The sequence below is a fragment of the Xiphophorus hellerii genome, chromosome 7 (genome assembly GCF_003331165.1).
Source record: "Xiphophorus hellerii strain 12219 chromosome 7, Xiphophorus_hellerii-4.1, whole genome shotgun sequence".
Taxonomy (NCBI): domain Eukaryota; kingdom Metazoa; phylum Chordata; class Actinopteri; order Cyprinodontiformes; family Poeciliidae; genus Xiphophorus; species Xiphophorus hellerii.
Genome location: NC_045678.1, coordinates 23,990,986 through 24,011,938, shown reverse-complemented (window position 1 = coordinate 24,011,938; position 20,953 = coordinate 23,990,986). Strand labels below are relative to the sequence as shown.

The following is a 20,953-nucleotide window of genomic DNA, read 5'->3' as shown; positions in this document are numbered from 1 at the left end:
CTGAGGGATCTCCTCCCAGACCTGGACTAAAGCATCCGCCAACTCCTGGACAGTCTGTGGTGCAACGTGACGTTGGTGGATGGAGCGAGACATGATGTCCCAGATGTGCTCAATCGGATTCAGGTCTGGGGAACGGGCTGGCTTCAATGCCTTCATCTTGCAGGAACTGCTGACACACTCCAGCCACATGAGGTCTAGCATTGTCCTGCATTAGGAGGAACCCAGGGCCAACAGCACCAGCATATGGTCTCACAAGGGGTCTGAGGATCTCATCTCAGTACCTAATGGCAGTCAGGCTACCTCTGGTGAGCACATGGAGGGCTGTGCGGCCCTCCAAAGAAATGCCACCCCACACCATTACTGACCCACTGCCAAACCGGTCATGCTGAAGGATGTTGCAGGCAGCAGACCGCTCTCCACGGCGTCTCCAGACTCTGTCACGTCTGTCACATGTGCTCAATGTGAACCTGCTTTCATCTGTGAAGAGCACAAGGCGCCAGTGGCGAATTTGCCAATCCTGGTGTTCTCTGGCAAATGCCAAGCGTCCTGCACGGTGTTGGGCTCTGAGCACAACCCCCATCTGTGGACGTCGGGCCCTCATACCATCCTCATGGAGTCGGTTTCTAACCGTTTGTGCAGACACATGCACATTTGTGGCCTGCTGGAGGTCATTTTGCAGGGCTCTGGCAGTGCTCCTCCTGTTCCTTCTTGCACAAAGGCGGAGGTAGCGGTCCTGCTGCTGGGTTGTTGCCCTCCTACGGCCTCCTCCACGTCTCCTGGTGTACTGGCCTGTCTCCTGGTAGCGCCTCCAGCCTCTGGACACTACGTTGACAGACACAGCAAACCTTCTTGCCACAGCTCGCATTGATGTGCCATCCTGGATGAGCTGCACTACCTGAGCCACTTGTGTGGGTTGTGGAGTTCGTCTCATGCTACCACGAGTGTGAAAGCACCACCAACATTCAAAACTGACCAAAACATCAGCCAGACAGCATAGGTACTGAGAAGTGGTCTGTGGTCCCAACTGCAGAACCACTCCTTTATTGAGTGTGTCTTGCTAATTGCCAATAATTTCCACCTGTTGTCTATTCCATTTGCACAACAGCAGGTGAAATTGATTGTCAATCAGTGTTGCTTCCTAAGTGGACAGTTTGATTTCACAGAAGTTTGATTTACTTGGAGTTATATTGTGTTGTTTAAGTGTTCCCTTTATTTTTTTGAGCAGTGTATACATACTGTATATATACAGTACAGACCAAAAGTTTGGACACACCTTCTAATTCAATGGGTTTTCTTTATTTTCATGACTTTATTTTCCACGGTATAAGGCAAGAAATCCCACTTATTAACCTGACAGGGCACACCTATGAAGTGAAAACCATTTCAGGTGACTACCTCTTGAAGCTCATCAAGAAAATGCAGAGTGTGTGCAAAGCAGTAATTACAGCAAAAGGTTGCTACTTTGAAGAAACTAGAATATAAGGGGTATTTTCAGTTGTTTTACACTTTTTTGTTTAGTGCATATTTCCACATGTGTTATTCATAGTTTTGATGCCTTCAGTGTGAATCTACAATGTCAATAGTCATGAAAATAAAGGAAACTCATTGAATTAAAAGGTGTGTCCAAACTTTTGGTCTGTACTGTATATATATATATATATATATATATATATATATATATATATATATATATATATGTCTGTGTGTGTGTGTTTTGGGTTTTTTTAGGTGATCAATTGTAATTTTCTCCAAATACAAAGTTGTTATTTCAAAAATACATCAGTAGTTTTGTTCTTTAGGGCTTATCTGACAATATTTTTTTTACCTGCAAGAGTCATCTACAGTAAAGGAGGGACCGGGTCGGTTGGCATGCTTTTTTGTCTGTTGGCCATATTGGATTTAACAAAAATAATTTCTTGCATTTGCAGCTGATGGCCAGTAGTTGATAGTGTATTTTATGATGCATTACTGTCCATTTCAGTGGTCTGTGTGCATTTATAACATAAAAATCCACAAGAAGCACAAGAAAATGGCTTTTAGATAGTTGTCCTCTGTAGTGACCACTATGCATGAAAGGGTTAAAGTAAGTTATTTATGACCAGCACAAATACCTTCACGTAGTGTTTCAACAAACAGAGAATAAAAACACGCAAGAAAAAAATTAATGAAAAGAGGTATAACTAACAAGCGTAGTATTTTTTATTGTAAATTTAGAAAATACAGGCAATTGAAAACATTTTCATGCTATTATCTTTTCTACAATTCATTAACAATGCACAAGTAAAGACATGTTCAGCATAATGATTTAGTCTGCATCATTTTCTTGATCCACGGTAAAAAGTAATTAATGTTCGTGAAGACATGAGGATACAGTGTATTATCACATTGACCGCTAGCAGTAAAAGCAGTTATGCCTTGCAGCTTTTTTTTGCAAATTAGAGGTCCACCAGAATCACCCTAGGAAAAAGAGAGGAGAGGAAGACAGTAGTTTCACAAAAACTGTAAGATGTTCATAGTAAACATAAGATTTCACTTGTGTGAGTTTCCGTATTGGTGGCGTTATTTCATTACCTGACATATTCCTCCATCCTTCTTGTTAAATGTGGTGCAAATCATTTGCTGTGATTTGAAATGGTCTCCCCAAATTTTTTCACAGTTAGTGATGGGCAGAGTCCTTTCTTTCCCTTCTTTCAGAACCTTCGAATCAGGCTCACTGGGTCCAGTTTTTCCCCAGCCAGCAACAAGACATTTGAGTTTGTCAGAGATGCTTTTGGCTTTCTTGGGCAGGTCCAGAGGCTTCACGTACTTATTCTTTGTGGCATTATTTTGTAACTGTAAAAGAGAATGGTGAATATTATTAACTCAGTTAGGTTCTCCAGGTTAGGTTTTAATATGATGCAAAAAAAAAGAAAATCAGTCAAGAGAAAGCCCAATGGATGTTTAAAACAACCACAGACAACTAAAGTGTTGAACAAGAATTTATTTTTCTTCATACAGGAAATAAGCTTTAAAATGTATAAACGCCATTTGATGTGGGGGGAATTTTTGAAAATAAATGTGCAAAAATGAATTTTCAACTGTTTGCTCACCCTAAGCAGCATGATGTCAAAATCAAATTTTCCACTGAAGCTTGAATGTGGACAGAACTTTGCCACTTTGATCCTTTGCTGACTTTTCTCCTTCTTTCTGAGATCATGTGCTCCAAGAACCACCGTCATGTCACCTTGACCTCTGAAAACATAATTAGATTTATCTATTTTATTGAAGACCACTTTGAAAAGAGCTAACCTTTTTCCCAGAAGGAAATACAGAAGAAAAGAAGAAAAAAAAAACAAATCTTTCTTTTATGTTTTGTTTGGGATTACAAACAAAACATGTTTGGGATTAATTATTGAAAATTATTAATAACTAATCTATAAAAACATCCTAACCATAAAATTATGTGTTTTATGTGTTGCATAAAAATAACTTTATATCAGAGGGAACATACTCACTGGCAGTGTGCTGCAGTTAGGACAAAATCCTTCCGAATAAGTATCCCACCACATGAATGTTTTTCTTGGTACTGGAGAGACGCCATGTAAGGTTTGGAGTGGGGCTTGGAAACTTTGCCTCCAACTATGCTGCTCCCAGAGGTACCTGACAAATGGAGAAATTCTTAAATCAAGGAAAAAAAATTCCTTACAATAAATTAAGAAAATAGAGGAAAAATATAATAAGAATAAACTACTTTTACCTGGGAGGGGGACCAGCAGAAGGATGCAAATGATGGCGCCTGTATGTATCATGATAGCAGAGAAGGAAGGAATAAAGCAAATGGTTTTTCAGCACCACCTTTTGTAGTCAACCTGTGAACCAGTTCAAATGGAAACTTTGTGGTTAGATGGCTGATATGTTCGAGTTCACTAACACCTTTGCTGGTGCATGCAAGAAATAACTGTGAAATCAGTTGGAAATTCCTGATACTACACATTTTTTCTATTGTCTGAACTTCTAACTGAATCAGTGATTATTTAGAGGCTTGACTGACCCAAATCACACAGCCAAACAATCCAGACCATCGTCTCACCCAGTTCTTCGCTTGACTCTCGTCTTGCCACAGATATGAAACTCAAGCCTGGAAAAAAAGGACATTTTAAGAAAGGCTTTGTCCTCTCACCAAAAAAGATGACAAAACATTCTGCTATAAGTCAGAGTTATTTATATCTGCAGGTTTGATTATGTAAATACATGTAAAAAAAAATTCATTAAAAAAAATCTGCACAGTTTGACATGCATTTCTAATCCATTGCAGCTACGATGTGTAATGTTTCTTCCATTTTAGTATTACACAACACATTGTGTGGGCCTGTAACAAAATTTCCTAGAAGCTTGCAAATGTAACATGACAAAATATGAAGAAGTGAAAGGGTAAAAACACTTATCCTGTAAGAAAATAGATTTTGACTTCTTCACAAAAGACGGAGTAGTAAATATTTTGTCCACTTGGTGGGGCTTCTGAGCAGAGTTTAACTCAGTATTCATTTAACAAACATTTGCAATAGTTAGTATAAACAAGGAAGCCAAAGAGTTTGAGGCGTCAAACAACCCTGCTTTAGGCAGATGTATGTTTCACACTTTCACTTGGTGTTACATTTACAAGCCGTTTTACACTGATGTCAATAAACTAAGACGTAGATCACAGTAAACACTACAAAGCAAGGGAGCAGTCAGTTCTGTTTTCTGCTCACTGCAAAGAAAGAAATAGTTAAGTTTTCCACTAAATAACTCAGACTGTTCCTATTGATGCCAAAATCCAAAGCTTTGTGCAGTTTGAAGTGACAAAGTAATAGGCAGTTGCTTTCATGCAAGCAATTTGTTTTCTTTGGCCACCTGTGTGATTTGAACAATGGAGTGTGTTTATGTACACACAGACTTCTTCCTGAGATTGAATATTTTCTGTTATGAGATAATTAAAATAACATAGAATGATGCAAGCAGGAGCATCTGCTACCAATATAACAGTGACTGTTTAAACAGTTGCTCCACTGTCAATGCCCAACATTCATTAATCACTGCCAAATGCAAACAAAGTTTACTGTTTACTAGTGTTAGACATGTTGAAGCCAAGGCTTCAATATCATCTCAAGATACATAGTAGCAACAGCTATTATGGATTAAATAAAATGGTCAAATACAGAAAAAAGAACATATTTGTATGCACCCTCAAAATGTTTTAGTAGCCCTAAAAATATGCTAAAAACTCCAAGATATGAGTTTTATTGTGATTTCAAACTCTTACTCTGAAAATAAATGCAATTTAAATTCAGCCTTTAATAAAAGGTACAGTTATTCAATGGGCAAAATTATGTTAAAAAGTTGGGGTTTTTTTAACCAAATCACTCAGGGCCACTTCAAACTTACTGGTACTCTTAACACATAACTGAGGTTATGTTATTAAACACTTTTCCCATATAAGCTGATCAGAGTAGTAAAGAACTTTTAATTTGCTTCCCAAATTTCATACGTCTCTGATCCATAAAAATAGCTTCCTCCAGAAGCCAACTTGCATTTGCTACTCTTTAAAATAGGAAAAAACAAGAAAATGGGCAAATAAAGGGAGTCAGATTTGTGTTGGTTCTCATAAATCAGGAAATGTCTTCTCACTCAAAACCTGTCTATACACAAGGAACCTGTCAGTGCAAAGATAAAAGTGTTTTGAAAAATGGATCTTGACAAATGTGGCTGGACAATATTCTAGGTAATTTGTTTCAAGCTTCTTCACAAATTTGCTACAGAGGAAGCAATAAATGTAAAGGCTTTATATAATCTGTACATACATAAAAGATGACTGCTATTACAAAACAAAAGTGCTTTATAATCCATTCCAACAACATTCCTATGAAACAGAACTAAACTAAAATCTTTAACTCTCAGGGAGAGTTCAAGGTCTGTATATTCTTTCACAAATAATAAATGAAGTTCAAGAAATAAGTTTTATTAATTTTATTATAAGTTTATTCATTTTAATTACTAAAAAAGATGTGTTCTGGCAAATTACATATATACACTTTACTGTACACCAGACAAAACTTCACAGCAGTGTTAAAACTATTTACTTCAAGGCAGACACTACTCAGATTTTTTCTTTGCACCTTTCTTCCCGCAACACTTGCGAGTGCAAAACAAACAGGATTTCAGAGTCACCCACAAAACGGCGACAAAAACAAAAACAAAAAAGCCGATAACATCCAGGCTGTGGTACTGAAACCAGTTCAGGTCATGTGCAGCCACCCTTAGATGTGATGCTCCCTTGTGTCTCATTACAAACTCAGACCAGAAAACAGCCAGGTCCAAAGGCTCAACAGGGCGGTCCAGGTGTATCTGAGACAGCCCCACCATGCGCTCTTTGTATCTACAGAAAAGACATAATGGTTACAACAGAGCCATATAACAGTAAGTTTCAGATTAACCTTAGTGTATTACAGACTCCTTAGCAGTGGCGGTTTCTGATATGGGTGCCCTGGGCAACTGCCCAGGGCGGCATTTTGTGGGGGGCAGCGTGAGAGCCCCCCCAAATATCTTTCTGAGTGTTTGGTCAGTTAAACACTCAAACATATTCCCTCAAAATGTAGTTAAACTGTGGGTATGTTAGAGAAAGAGTTATAATGTGATTTATTAACAGATTTTTATGTTAAAGAGAGTTTTCTTTACTCTCACACGCTCGTGGGTTAATTTGCTCTTCTCAGTGTCTGACAAGCGGCCACTGGTAGAGGTGGGTCAGGTTTGCCTTGTGCATTATTTTGAAGGCATGATGCCAGGTTAAACTGTGGAACAGATTGGTTTCCCCCACACTCGCAGAAGTTTGTGAAGCTATGTTGTGAGTTTTATTCAGTGTGATAACTAATTGCAAAGAAATAAGTGTTAAGGAAAAGTATTTTCCAAAGCATGCTCATTTGTCTGAGGTTAATTATCTAGGTTGAGGTTTGCAGATTATTTTGTTTATTCCCAGAGTGAAAGTAAAACCAAGATTTAAGTACTGAAGTCCTTAAACATTACAATTTACTAAATTATTAATACTGAGTACAGTCTGAGACAACTGTAATTTACACTATGTCAGCATGGTAGTCTATCCATCCTTTTTCTGTACACCCTTGTTCCTAGTGGGGTCAGGAGGTGTGCTGGTGCCTATCTCCAGATAGGAAGGGGTACACCCTTGAACGCACAACCATGCACACACACACACTCAAACCTAGGGAAAATTTAGAGAGACCAATTAACCTGACAGTCATGTTTTTGGACTGTGGAGAAAAGCCGGAGTACCAGGAGAGAACCCATGTATGCACAAAGAGAACATGCAAACTCCATTCAGAAAGACCCTGGGTCGGGAACCGAACCCAGGACCTTCTTGCTGCAAGGCCACAGTGCTATCAACTGTATCAACTGCGCCACTGTGCAGCCCATAGTAGTCTAATTTCTTATATATTTAAAGGAGGGGGCAAAGGAAAGGTGGTTTGCCCAGGGTGCCAAACAGTTTAGGAACCCCTCTGCTCCTTAGTGCCATACAGTGAGTTGGAGAATATTAAGAATTAGATTAATTTATTTTTTGCTAAAGTATTAATGTTACAGATCCAAGATTATGTGAATGGTATATATATTGTTATTTATTTATTTGTTTCGATTAGACCGTCCTCCTTGTCAGTCAGCCTCCTGCTGTGATTAACAAGAAGAAGCAGCTGCTGTGATTGATCTGATTGTTTGGTGAAGGAGTGAGGAGTGAAACAGTTTTTCTACCACAAAATTAACGTTTACATTTTAATTTTTGTATGAAGTCAACTCGGAGATTATTTCTGTTATTTTTTTAAGTAAAGAAAATACTCTTTTTGAAACCAGAAAACTCTCCGCGAGTGCTTTTTATTTTGAGCGAGTCGAAAACCTCCTCCTGAGAAACTACTCAGTTTATGTTTTTTGGACCTTATTATGATGCAAGAGTAGCCACAACACAGTGGGAAGTTGTCGAAATAGATAGTATGTAGCATATACAAAGATATAAAACTAAGATTAAACTAACAGCTTCCCAACACTTCAACAATAGAAGTGTAGTCAGTCCTTTACTTTCTTTTAGGCATAAAATATAAAAGTTAATTGTTGTTTTTTTTTTAGGTTGGAAGAAAAGTCAATTGAATGAATGACTGAAATAAATGAATAAAGGACATAATAAAAGAATGGAGGTTGGAAGAATGAACAGTCATCATGAAATAAATTAAGGATGACACAAGGAAAACAAAAAGGGCAAAAGAAAGGAAGAAAAGTAAGATGGAAGGATTTAGACCTGCAATGGCTGACAATTATCTGCCTTAGAAAGCTACAGTACATCTGATGTGATACTGGTGTAAAATGTTTGTACTGTAAAGTTACATTTAAACTGTTAAGACATTGTTAATTTGGAGATTTTCAAAGTCCATTCTCTAATAACATGGTGTTGATCACCAGCTATCTCAATCTGCTTTGAAAAAAGAGCAAGCTTACTGATGTCTTCTGATGGAGAGACACAGATTATTTAGGTTCCAGGCAACACTTCTTTAAAAAAAATATTCAACTAAATACAAATATCTCTGCATAAAATGTGCATATAGTATTACTCATTAGTTTTTAGGAAGTTATAGTTGAAGTTTCTTACCCTTTGTCATAGATAACTTTTTTCAGTCCATCTACCAATGTTTCTGTTGTTATATCAAATATATTGAGCTTCACAGCAACACCGCGTGACACCATTTGGTGCGCGTTGTCTCTCTGATCCCCGAAGAGTGGAAATATCAACAAGGGAACGCCATTACAGATGCCTTCATAGATGCCATGACTTCCACCATGAGTCATGAAGACTTTAGCTTTGGGGTGAGCTGTAGAGAAAAAAAAACATTTGTAGTTCAACTTGTCCCCAAATACAATACAATTTTTCATGAATCCATGTGTCATTAAACACACCTAGAAGATCGTTCTGAGGTACCCATTTCATAAGTTTGACGTTCTTGGGTACATCTTTGGGTATTTCACCTGTGTACCTCCAAATCACCTGCAATAAAAATCAGACCAGATCATTAGCACATTCAAACTGCTTTGGTACTGAATGATCAGTTTGGCACGTGGGCAGCAAAGTAGAGAACAAAGTCCAGCAGTTCAACTGGATTCAACCTGCAGATTATACTGTGGGTAAAAAAAGAAAGGCAATGTGCTTGTTTTTTCTTGTAATCATAAAACTTATCAGTAGCTTTCTCAAGAAAAAAAAAAAACTGCCACATAAAACCGATTGATTGGGATTGAACTTTAAAGTGTACATAGATCAAACCAATGAAAATTGATAGGAACCCTGTATTATTTACCCTCTGAGGAATTTGTCGGAAGGCTTCAAAGAACTGTTTGGCTTTAGCTTCAGGCATGTCGGACACCCATGAGCCCAGCGTAAAGACAATGAAGCCATCGTCTCCTGAAGCATCCACAAATTCCTTCAGGTCCTGCAAAAAAAGTTGGAAAAGACATAAAAATAACTGCAAGAAAACTAAAGCAAAAGCAAAATCCAGGGCAAATACATTCCTACATGTTTAAAAACTGCATCTATCTTATAAAACCTTAAAAGAATTTACATCATAAACACCGTATGCAACTACCCATTTCGGCTTTATGGCTAGTAAAAGACATAAAGATTTTATGGCTTTACCAGCTGCAGAAGCTGGTAAAAGCCATATTTGTGCCTATATTTGTTTGTATACAAACAAAACTATTATTTTTGCAAATTACTTGAACAACTTGTTGAACAAATCTGCCTTTAGTGAATCCAGATGGGATACATTCTTTATTTTTTCTCTACACATAAATCGTCATACTCACTGCTGGAAGAGGAGCCGTCTTTGCACAGTTGATCCCACCTATTAAAACCATGTTTGGCATGAGAGGTTTGGGCCAGTCAAAAACAAAGTCATATCTGAGGAGCCAGATAGCTCCTTCACTTATTAGTTCTTTGTACGACATGCCGTCTTGGATGCGCTTGCTAACCAGCTCATCAAATTTCTGGTACATGACCGTGCATAGGTACGACTCCAAAAAAGACATCATCATGTTTTTAACCCTCTCTGGGAAGCTCATGCGGTCTGTGTTACCAGAGAAAGACTTAGGAATGTAGGAAACAGGAGAGGGACACTTGTTAGCTTTAATATCCAGCTCACAGGGAAGCAAACGCATAAAATACACAGCAGGAATAGAAAAAATATGTGCTAGGATAGAGCCACAAGGAAGGAAGGGGTCTGTAAGCATCATATCAAATCTCTCCGTCCTGAGTTTAGTCATCAAAGGCTCATTGTCCAGTAAAGCCTCACATCCCACCACCTGTGGAGATGTAAATATCAACAAACGGTCCACGTTCACAAATAAATTTGCTAATCCTGGCTGCTGGTCAAACAGTCCTTCCCTGAACCTCTTGTAGTTCTTATCCGTTTCATCTTGAGTATACGGCACTTTGTAGACCTCCGTCTTGTAGCTGTCAGAACCTTGGATCAACTGGCTGTTTTCAGGAACCAGGACCGTGACCTCATGGCCTCTGCGGCCGAGCTCCTTCACCAGAATCTTCATGCTGAGCCACTGGCTGCCATCCGCAGGGAAAACCAGCACCTTCTCCCCCTGAACGGGCCCCAGATGAAAGCAGCATAGCCAGGCCAACAGCCCCGTTAGAGGAAACCACACTCTGCTTCTCATTGCTTCTTCCCTGTACTGCAAGCTGAGCTTCGTGTGGGAGTAGGTCCTGCGTGTTGTTGAGGAGTGGCTTTCAGAGTCGGAGTGAGTGTGTGTGTTGAAATTCTGTAGGAAGTGCGGGCTGCATTTTAAGTCAGGCTGTTATGTAATAACAGGAAGGCAGGACAGATTCCCAACTCTTTGTGTCAGCATTCAGTGTGCCATCAGTTAATCATTGATATAACTTTGCTGTTCACTTTGAAAGTATTCTTACATCCTGTTAACTAAGCACATTAAGATGATTTTTAACGTTTTTTTATTGCATGACTTTCTGCTGCGTTTGTGGTGACAAGTCATGAAATTATTTTGCATTATAACTTACAACTCATTGCATGACTGCATGTACTAACTGTAGATTTGAGCATAGCCCTCTCTCTTCACTTTATATGTTCCCTCCCTCTGGAAAACAGACACACTCGTACCTCGTAAGAAGGACCTTGCAGAGACCTTTGGAGTTGCAGGTGCTCAAAGTTAAAAAGGGGCGTTTAGAACGATCTTAAAACAATGTACAACAACACAGAAACACATATTAATCAAAAATCTAATATTTAATCAGATCATATTACATCATTTTCATTATGTGGGGACAATGCAAAGCAAATGTAGTCTATGTTTTTCATGGTATGTATAATGTTGCTCTTTCTGCTGCTGACAGTGATGGAGGGCTGTTGATCTGAGACTGTAGTTTTTAAACAGACCTTGAGAGAAGGTTGCTGGGTTATGATGTATGTTATGAAACAAGCACATTTGCTGCGATTTCACTAAAGAAATCCTAATAATATGTAACCTCTATAGCAACTTTGCTGCAGATTGCTTTAAAGATCAAAAAAGCTCAGAGGGGGTTAAGTCTAGGTAATTTTTCAATGTTAGCACTTATGAGAGATCTAGAATCGTAAGACAGAGGTATGAAGGCAAAAAAAAAAAAACTCATTAGCTGCTGGTAGGCTCCCCACCACCAGTCATTCAGGGGCATCTAGAAATGGTTGAAATTTTAACACAGATCTAACACTTTAGCATACATTTATTGAGAATGGCGATGCCATTAAATCTTATTTAATGTGCACAGCAGAGATCAAATTTTTTTTTAAATTTACATTTCAGATTTAATAAAAAAGTTTACTTTGTAAAAGTACAAAAAATCATCTTGATAGTTTGATTGCTGTGTTGCCATGGCTACAATATGTCGCTTTTTGTAATCTTTGTGTTTGAGCTTGGTTTGTTCACAAATACATTCCAGCAAATAATGCCCAATGATTACTGACTGATTTTAACCTGGGCCCACTCCCACAAACTTCACTAAGTCTAAATCTAAACACTATTAGTGATGCTGATGTTCTTAATGAGACGGGAGAAGCGGCTAAATCAGAATCAGAACCCCTTGGTAGCCCCGTTTGCCAGTCCGCCGATGCTTTTGGGACATCTTAATTTACTTAATTGTGGCATCCTTGGCTTTGTGCTGCGGTCCAAATCATTGCTACAGTATTTTTCGCTGATGTTTATGCGATATTTTCTAAACTCCAAATGCTATGAGCCGAATCTTTCTTTAGCAGTTGAGGTCCTGCAGTAACTTTTATTCACAGCCGCTCACCTGAAGCCCAGATCCCGTCAGCATCTTTAAAAGTTGCCTCTTCGGTCATATTTCAGTCCGTTTTCTCATCAATCTGCGAGAGAGATGCGCGTTCTCGGCATAACAGAGCATTTAGTTCAGCACTGGGGCAGCCTGATAAAATTAAAGTGAAAGGTTTCCTCTGCAGTCGAACCACTTCTGTGCTTATGGGTGAGGACTATTGCGAGGACAATTCCGAAAATAAATAGTAACGGTTTTCTAACTTCAACCCTACGTTTTTATTCACTTCTTTGTGAATAAAATCGTTGGAGAAAAATATCTATTCTTGCCCATAATCTGAGAGTTAGAAGGCGCTGAGTACCACAGTATGTTAACACTCAGGCACTGACAACCAGCTCCTCTTAAAGCCTGGATGATGACAGGTGACGATCTGCAGGTGTGTGCGATAATCAGCTGGACAGCAGCTCCATGGCTCCATCTTGTGGTGGAACTGAGAAAGTGAAGGAAGACGACAAAAACAACCATACAGCACCCAAAGCCCTGGTTCCCAACATTGTTTCATATTTACAGTTCTGAAGACTGACCCTATGTGTTTCTTACTATGTATTGCTTGTTTTGTTTGACTGCTTTAACTACTTGACAGTTAAGGATCTGAGGCAATAAATAAAATGTTTTAAATACAACATGTCTTTCTGTGTATTTGTTAGGTCAGTTATTTTTTATTGTTTATTTTTTTGTTCCTTTTCATAATTCATTAGTTTTTTGATTAATACTTATTAATATGTATTTTATCAAAGCTAATAGCCAAATATTTCTTCGAGAGTAAATCAGTGTAAATTCAATGTACAGTGGATATGTACGGGTAAGCTATCAAAATCAAGGACAATAACAACAACAACAAAAAAAAAAAAAAGCACATTCACGGGGGACAATCAAAACAACTATCAGCAATAAACATCACATATTTCTCTGATCATAAAATTTGTTTCCTCTAGAAGCCAACTTGTATTTGCTACTCTTTAAAATGGGGAAAAAACAAAAAATGGGCCAATAAAGGGAGTCAGATTTGTGTTGGTTTTCATAAATCAGGAACCTAAACCTGTCTGTATTTAGTCAGTGCAACAATAAAAACGTTTAGAAAAATGGATCATTGACAAATGTGGCTGGACAATATTCTAGCTAATTTGTTTCAAGCTTCTTCACAAATTTGCTACAGAGGAAGCAATAAATGTAAAGGCTTTATATAATCTGTACATACATAAAAGATGACTGCTATTACAAAACAAAAGTGCTTTATAATCCATTCCAACAACATTGGAATGGATTATAAAAACAGAACTAAACTAACATCTTTAACTCTCAGGGAGAGTTCAAGGTCTGTATATTCTTTCACAAATAATAAATGAAGTTCAAGAAATAAGTTTTATTAATTTTATTATAATTTTATTCAGTTTAATTGCTAAAAAAGATGTGTTCTGGCAAATTACATATATACACTTTACTGTACACCAGACAAAACTTCACAGCAGTGTTAAAACTATTTACTTCATGGCAGACACTACTCAGATTTTTTCTTTGCACCTTTCTTCCCGCAACACTTGCGAGTGCAAAACAAACAGGATTTCAGAGTCACCCACAAAACGGCGACAAAAACAAAAACTAAAAAGCCGATAACATCCAGGCTGTGGTACTGAAACCAGTTCAGGTCATGTGCAGCCACCCTTAGATGTGATGCTCCTTTGTGTCTCATTACAAACTCGGACCAGAAAACAGCCAGGTCCAAAGGCTCAACAGGGCGGTCCAAGTGTATCTGAGACAGCCCCACCATGCGCTCTTTGTATCTACAGAAAAGACATAATGGTTACAACAGGGCCGTATAACAGTAAGTTTCAGATTAACCTTAGTGTATTACAGACTCCTTGTAATATACTACAAGAAGTCTGTGTTGAAAAGGACAACATAAATTAAATAAATGAAACTAGTGTGTTAAAATAATCAGCAAGGGAAATGTGTAATCGAACACAAAATATTAGTATTTGTGCAGAAAACTCCGTTATGAAATGTCACTGGAATCCACAAAGCAGGACAGCTGAGCACTGAAGACATGCCAGCACAGGTCAGGAAGTTTTATCACGCAACAAAGTACAAACATAGACCGGATGACTGATTCAGTACATAATGTTCAGGTAAAAGTTTCACACTTTTCTTGAGTTCTCAACCTTTTACTTTCTTTTAGGCATGAAATATAAAAGTTAATTATGATTTTGTTTTGAAGGACGAAAGGAAGGTCGAATGAATGAATGAAATAAATAAAAAATAAATAAAGGACACATTGAAAGAATGGAGGTGGGACACATAGAGAAAGGAAACAAGGAGTGATTTAAGAAAGCTAAGAAAGGAAGGAAATCGAGGCAAATACCAGAAAAAATGGAAACAAATAAGAAAAGAAGCAAGCAAGTGAAACATGTAAAAGAAAGAGATGGAGGATGGAAGAATGAACAAACACCATGACAGAAATTAAGGAAGAACAAAAAGGATAGAAGAAAGGAAGAAAAATAAGAAAGAGGGATATGGAACTGCTATGGCTGACAATAAACTGCCTTGGAAAGCTGTAAGTGCAAAATACCCAATAATTTGTAAAACCCAAAAGAAGCTAGGTCTTTACATCTCCTGACATGTTGCCCTTGGAAAAATATAAGGATGAATGAACTACTTCTGATGTTTGTACTATAAAGTTAAATTCAAACAGCTAAGATGTTTTTCATTTGGTTTGAATGTCAAAAAATGGGGATTGTCCATTCTCTAATAAACTGGTGTTGATCACCAGCTATCTCAATCTGCTTTTCTGAAAAAAGAGGACATTTACTGATGTCTTCTGATGGAGAGACACACAACTAAATACAAATATCTCTGCATAAAATGTTGTTCATAAATTATTACTCATTAGTTTTTAGTAAGTTATAGTTGAAGTTTCTTACCCTTTGTCATAGATAACTTTTTTCAGTCCATCTACCAATGTTTCTGTTGTCATATCAAATATATTGAGCTTCACAGCAACACCGCGCGACGTCATTCGGTGCACGTTGTCTCCCTGATCCCCGAAGAGTGGAAACATCAACATGGGAACGCCATTGCAGACGCCTTCATAGATGCCATGACTTCCACCATGAGTCATGAAGACTTTAGCTTTGGGGTGAGCTGTAGAGAAAAAGAAACATTTGTAGTTCAACCCAAATACAATACCATTTTTCATGAGTCCATGTGTCATTAAACACACCTAGAAGATCGTTCTGAGGTACCCATTTCATAAGTTTGACGTTCTTGGGTACATCTTTGGGTATTTCACCTGTGTACCTCCAAATCACCTGCAATAAGAATCAGACCAGATCATTAGCACATTCAAACTGCTTTGGTACTGAATGATCAGTTTGGCACGTGGGCAGCAAAGTAGAGAACAAAGTCCAGCAGTTCAACTGGATTCAACCTGTAGATTATACTGTGGGTAAAAAAAGAAGGGCAATGTGCTTGTTTTTTCTTGTAATCATAAAACTTATCAGTAGCTTTCTCAAGAAGAAAAAAAAACTGCCATATAAAACTGATTGATTGGGATTGAACTTTAAAGTGTACATAGATCAAACCAATGAAAATTGATAGGAACCCTGTATTATTTACCCTCTGAGGAATTTGTCGGAAAGCGTCAAAGAACTGCTTGGCTTTAGCTTCAGGCATGTCGGACACCATTGAGCCCAGCGTAAAGACAATGAAGCCATCGTCTCCTGAAGCATCCACAAATTCCTTCAGGTCCTGCAAAAAAAGTTGGAAAAGACATAAAAATAACTGCAAGAAAACTAAAGCAAAAGCAAAATTCAGTGTAAATAAATTACTTGTGTAAAAACTGTATCTGTCTTATTAATATCTTAATAGAACAGTGGTTCCCAAAGTGTGCGGCGCGCCCCATGGGGGGGCACAGTGCCAATGCAGAGAGGGTCGCTGGAAGCGGTACTGATGAATTACCCCCCCCCCCCCAAAAAAAAAACAGTTACACAAAAGTGTTTCACTGTAAAGATGGTTTGTTGTGTGTTTTGTTGCAACCTGAAGTGTGAAATAAACTTAGGTGGAGTTTGAAAACACAATTGAACGATTTTTTTTTTGGGGGGGGGTGGGGGGATTTTATTGTAATCCATAGGGGGGCCCAGAAAATCTTTAGGTAATAGAATTTACCTCATTGACATTGCATGCAACTACCAGCCGTAAAACCATTTAAATCTGCAAGCATAACCGTCTCTGTGCCTAAGCAAACAGAACTGTTGTTATTACAAATTACTTGATCCCCGTTGACACAGCAGGGCCCCACATCTCCTTTCCTAGAGCTTTTTTGGACATAGCCCAGAAATCTGGATTACATTGCTCTCAAAGTGTAGTGCATGAGAAGGTAAACTCATTCTACCACAAACAATTCTTGAAACAATGAGCCATATCTGCTGACTCACACCATGACTTCATGCTTTCTGTGACTCTTCATTTTTGATAATTTCCCAGCAAATGGTGTGTTATACAAAACTTTGTGCAGATTCATACATTTTTTCTGACTGTCTCCATGGCTCATAAAAATAGTTAACAAGGAAACACAATGAAATTAAAATTTTGGTCTTCAAAGTTTCAAAGTTTTGACTTCCTTAAATTCGAAGATAGTGTTGAACAAATCTGCCTTAAGTGAATCCAAATGGGATACATTCTTTATTTTTTCTCTACACATAAATCGTCATACTCACTGCTGGAAGAGGAGCCGTCTTTGCACAGTTGATCCCACCTATTAAAACCATGTTTGGCATGAGAGGTTTGGGCCAGTCAAAAACAAAGTCATATCTGAGGAGCCAGATAGCTCCTTCACTTATTAGTTCTTTGTACGACATGCCGTCTTGGATGCGCTTGCTAACCAGCTCATCAAAGTGCTGGTACAGGACTGTGCATATGTACGACTCCAAAAAAGACATCATCATGTTTTTAACCCTCTGTGGGAAGCTCATGCGGTCTGTGTTACCAGAGAAAAACTTAGGAATGTAGGAAACAGGAGAGGGACACTTGTTAGCTTTAATATCCAGCTCACAGGGAAGCCCACGCAGAAAATACACAGCAGGAATGGAAAACATACGTGCTAGGATAGAGCCACAAGGAAGGAAGGGGTCTGTAAGCATCATGTCAAATCCCTCCGTCCTGAGTTTAGTCATCAAAGGCTCATTGTCCAGTAAAGCCTCACAGCCCACCGATTGTATAGACGTAAACTGCACCAAACGGTTCACATTCACAAATAAATCTGCTAATCCTGGCTGCTGGTCAAACAGTCCTTCCCTGAGTTTGTTTAAGCTCTTATCCAGTTCATCTTGAGTATACGGCACTTTGTAGACCTCCGTCTTGTAGCTGTCAGAACCTTGGATCAACAGGCTGCTTTCAGGAACCAGGACCATGACCTCGTGGCCTCTGCGGCCGAGCTCCTTCACCAGAATCTTCATGCTGAGCCAGTGGCTGCCATCCACAGGCATAACCAGCACCTTCTCCCCCTGAACGGGCCCGAGACGAAGGCAGCATAGCCAGGCCAACAGCCCCGTTAAAGGAAACCACACTCTGCTTCTCATTGCCTCCTCGCTGCGCTGCAAGCTGAGCTTTGTGTGGGAGCTGGTCCTGCTTGTTGTTGAGGGGTGGCTTTGAGAGTCGGAGTGAGTGTGTGTGTCGAAATTCTGTAGGAAGTGCCGGCTGCATTTTATGTCAGGCTGTTACATAATAGCAGGAAGACAGGGCAGATTCCTAACGCTTTGCGTGGAAAACGTTTGCATTCAGTGTTCCGGCAGTTAATCATTGTTTTATATGACTTTGCTGTTTACTTTGAAAGTCTTCCTATATCTCTTTAATTAAGCACATTAAGATGTTTTTCAATGTCTTTTTATTGCATGACTTCCTAATGCACTTGTGGTGAAAGGTTATGAAATTAATATGTATTATAACTTGCAAGTCATCGCGTGACTGCATGTACTGACTGTAGATTTGAGCAAAGCCCTCTCTGTTTACTTTACAAGTTCCCTCCCTCTGGAAAACAGACACACTCGTGCCTCACAGGCTTTGTAGACAGTGGTGGCGTGCAAAGCCTGTTGTAATAGGAAACCAACTCCCCTCTGTAAAGAGGAAGTTGATACTATCAAACCAGTAATTCTTGGATTTAGCTTTGGTTACAACTTGTTTCAGCCCACTAAACTGATTTATGTAAGCAACTGATGTGCCTATTACTTTTTTTAAATGTGTCCAAAACTCAATCAAATACTAAAAGAGAAAATCTTTGACTTCTTTTTTTGTGTTTTCATTTCCCTTCATTTCAAAAGTAAGCAGATCTGTTGTAAAACATATCATATATAATCTAAAGACAAAGCAGGCAATAGTTCTGCGGCAGAAGTTTGAACTCTGCAAGAGTTCATTCTTTTACCGCTGCCACCTGCATGACGTTTGTTGGCAATCAAGTCTATCCTGGGACAGTTTGTACTTTTCGTGCATAGTTTTAAACAACTTCTGTTTAAAACTATGCAGAGCAGTCCATGCAAACTGTACCTTCATTATCAGTTAGTCTTTTCTCCAGTACTCATATGGTCTCATTATGTGAAAAATCTCCAAATGATTAATATCATCCTGGTTCAAATACATTTGCTAAGATATAAAAATACTCATGTCATGAATTTTTTTTTTAACCCTTTCATGGAAACAATGCAATTATTGGACATTAACGTTCATTTGTTCCTTTCATTTTTTACTGTAAAATTTCTGTTTTCTGACAGGCAATACATATCTGTCTATATGATCAACAAATAGATCACGATTCAAACAAAACAATTGTATTTAATTAATATGTATAGAATATATTCTTTCTGTTTATTGCACCAATGGAAAATGTTTTTACTTTTTTGTTTTGCTGATATTGTTCACCTTAGTGCTGATTTACTGTGAATTTCATCCATGAGGGACAGTTAGAGGATTAATATAATCAGTTCTTTTGTAATGTACTGTGTTGTGTTTCTGTTTTGTAACTTTACTCACTTAAGCACCTTACAAGTTTTTCATGGAATTAGGTTAAAATAAAATGGTGAAAATACCTCTGTTGCAAGCTTTTACTCTTTGAAAATGATGATGAAATGTTTTAGTTGAAATAGCATAAATTGACACATGGAACATATGAATCTAACTCAGACAAATTAAGCTTGTTAAAATATAATCATAGTGCAAGACTTACCCTAAATATAGTTGTTTTTTGTTCATTTTTATTTTCTTTTAATCTGATTTCATTACATAGTTTCATGCAATACCTAACCATGAGTATAGGGGAAAACTGTTCAGTTCATAAGTCTACTAGGAGGTTTGGACCATCAGTGGTGTGCCACATGCCCTCTCCTTTGGCATACATTCCTTAGTGATATATAAAAATTAATAAAATCCAATAAAATATCATTTTAAACAATGTTTTTTTTTTTACTTAGAGTAATTATGTAATTGACAGCTAAAAGGTTGTTTTTCCATCTCCACCCTAATATATACATTCAGTCTGAAATATTCCTGCCTAATCAGCAGAAGAATCACAGGTTGAGCACACACACCTAGCAGCGTACACTGTCCTTCTAATCAACCTTTCCTCTAAAAAGAGAGCGTGGAAACACTCTGACCCAGTCTTTTCTATCAGCCCATCTTTTGTTCATTACTTGAATGTCCTGTTCAGTGCAAACAGTCAGTATTATAAAGTGTCACTGTGTGAACTCAGCCCCACTGTCCTGACCTCTGAAAACACTGATAACAAGTAGGTGTGGACTGGATTTCTGCGATTTACACACAAAATACAATCATGCAACCACTGGACTGAACATTGCCTATAGTATTGCAAGAGTTAATTATCAAGTCCAAAGAATAAATATAATACAAATAATCAAGGATATGATATAATTTAAGTGAATATGTATCGGACCTCTGTAGAACAGACTGTGGCTCTTTCTACATGCATGTACCCTGTACTGCTTTGTTTGAGAGCCTCTTACTAGACATATTCCATCTGTTATGAAATTTGGAAACTGGTGACAAGAGAAATTCAGGCTTCTTACTGTAATATGCCATGGTTCTGTGGTGTTTGTAGCAAGTTCACATGATGAAATGTGCTTGAAAGTTCCAATTGCAACTATAAACACTGCAGGGATGAGAAATTGTTGAAAATCCTATGCAATGTTTTAGTTAGAAAAATATGAGGCTATTACTGTATGATCGTCATCATTCTGAAGCCAAGTCGAATTAAAGAAGCACGAAGAAACCCACAGAACTGTCAAATGTAGCTGTCAATATACAGATTCTGCCACATGATGGCGCCAAACACCAACAAAGCAAAAATTCTCAATTTTTTTTAAATTTTCTCTTTCTTGTTGGTTTAGAACCATATTGCTGAGCTGTACAAACGTATATAAGGAATAAGCCAAGAAACTCCATGATGTGAAACCATTTGTTAAAGTCTTCGAGTTTGTACTACTGGCTCAGGTCCAACTCATGTGAAAGGTTGAGTCAGCCTGAGGTATGAAGTCCGATAGTATTCATGTGCAGTCATACTTACAT

At 38.2% G+C, this 20,953-nt stretch overlaps 3 protein-coding genes across 4 annotated transcripts; all 3 read right to left on the bottom strand.

Moving 5' to 3' along the window:
- Window positions 1–2,161: 2,161 nt before the first annotated feature.
- On the bottom strand, window positions 2,162–5,129 carry LOC116723013 (granzyme B-like). Of its 2 annotated transcripts, none has more exons than XM_032567508.1 (5): window positions 3,737–5,129; window positions 3,495–3,657; window positions 3,090–3,231; window positions 2,572–2,832; window positions 2,162–2,457 (listed from the first exon to the last, which is right to left on the bottom strand). In XM_032567508.1, the coding sequence occupies exons 1-5, from the start codon at window positions 3,786–3,788 to the stop codon at window positions 2,293–2,295; spliced, it is 783 nt and encodes a 260-aa protein (XP_032423399.1). In that variant the 5' UTR covers window positions 3,789–5,129; the 3' UTR covers window positions 2,162–2,292. The 2 variants fall into 2 exon arrangements, with proteins under 2 accessions (XP_032423399.1, XP_032423400.1); XM_032567509.1 differs by having other exon boundaries at window positions 3,495–3,639; window positions 3,737–5,114.
- Window positions 5,130–5,836: 707 nt separating this feature from the next.
- Window positions 5,837–10,842, bottom strand: LOC116723012 (UDP-glucuronosyltransferase-like). The gene is made up of 5 exons (XM_032567507.1): window positions 9,865–10,842; window positions 9,360–9,491; window positions 8,965–9,052; window positions 8,660–8,879; window positions 5,837–6,394 (listed from the first exon to the last, which is right to left on the bottom strand). The coding sequence occupies exons 1-5, from the start codon at window positions 10,723–10,725 to the stop codon at window positions 6,112–6,114; spliced, it is 1,584 nt and encodes a 527-aa protein (XP_032423398.1). The 5' UTR covers window positions 10,726–10,842; the 3' UTR covers window positions 5,837–6,111.
- Window positions 10,843–13,736: 2,894 nt separating this feature from the next.
- LOC116723011 (UDP-glucuronosyltransferase-like) lies at window positions 13,737–18,082 on the bottom strand. Its single transcript, XM_032567506.1, has 5 exons — window positions 17,101–18,082; window positions 16,001–16,132; window positions 15,606–15,693; window positions 15,307–15,526; window positions 13,737–14,169 (listed from the first exon to the last, which is right to left on the bottom strand). The coding sequence occupies exons 1-5, from the start codon at window positions 17,959–17,961 to the stop codon at window positions 13,887–13,889; spliced, it is 1,584 nt and encodes a 527-aa protein (XP_032423397.1). The 5' UTR covers window positions 17,962–18,082; the 3' UTR covers window positions 13,737–13,886.
- Window positions 18,083–20,953: the final 2,871 nt, after the last annotated feature.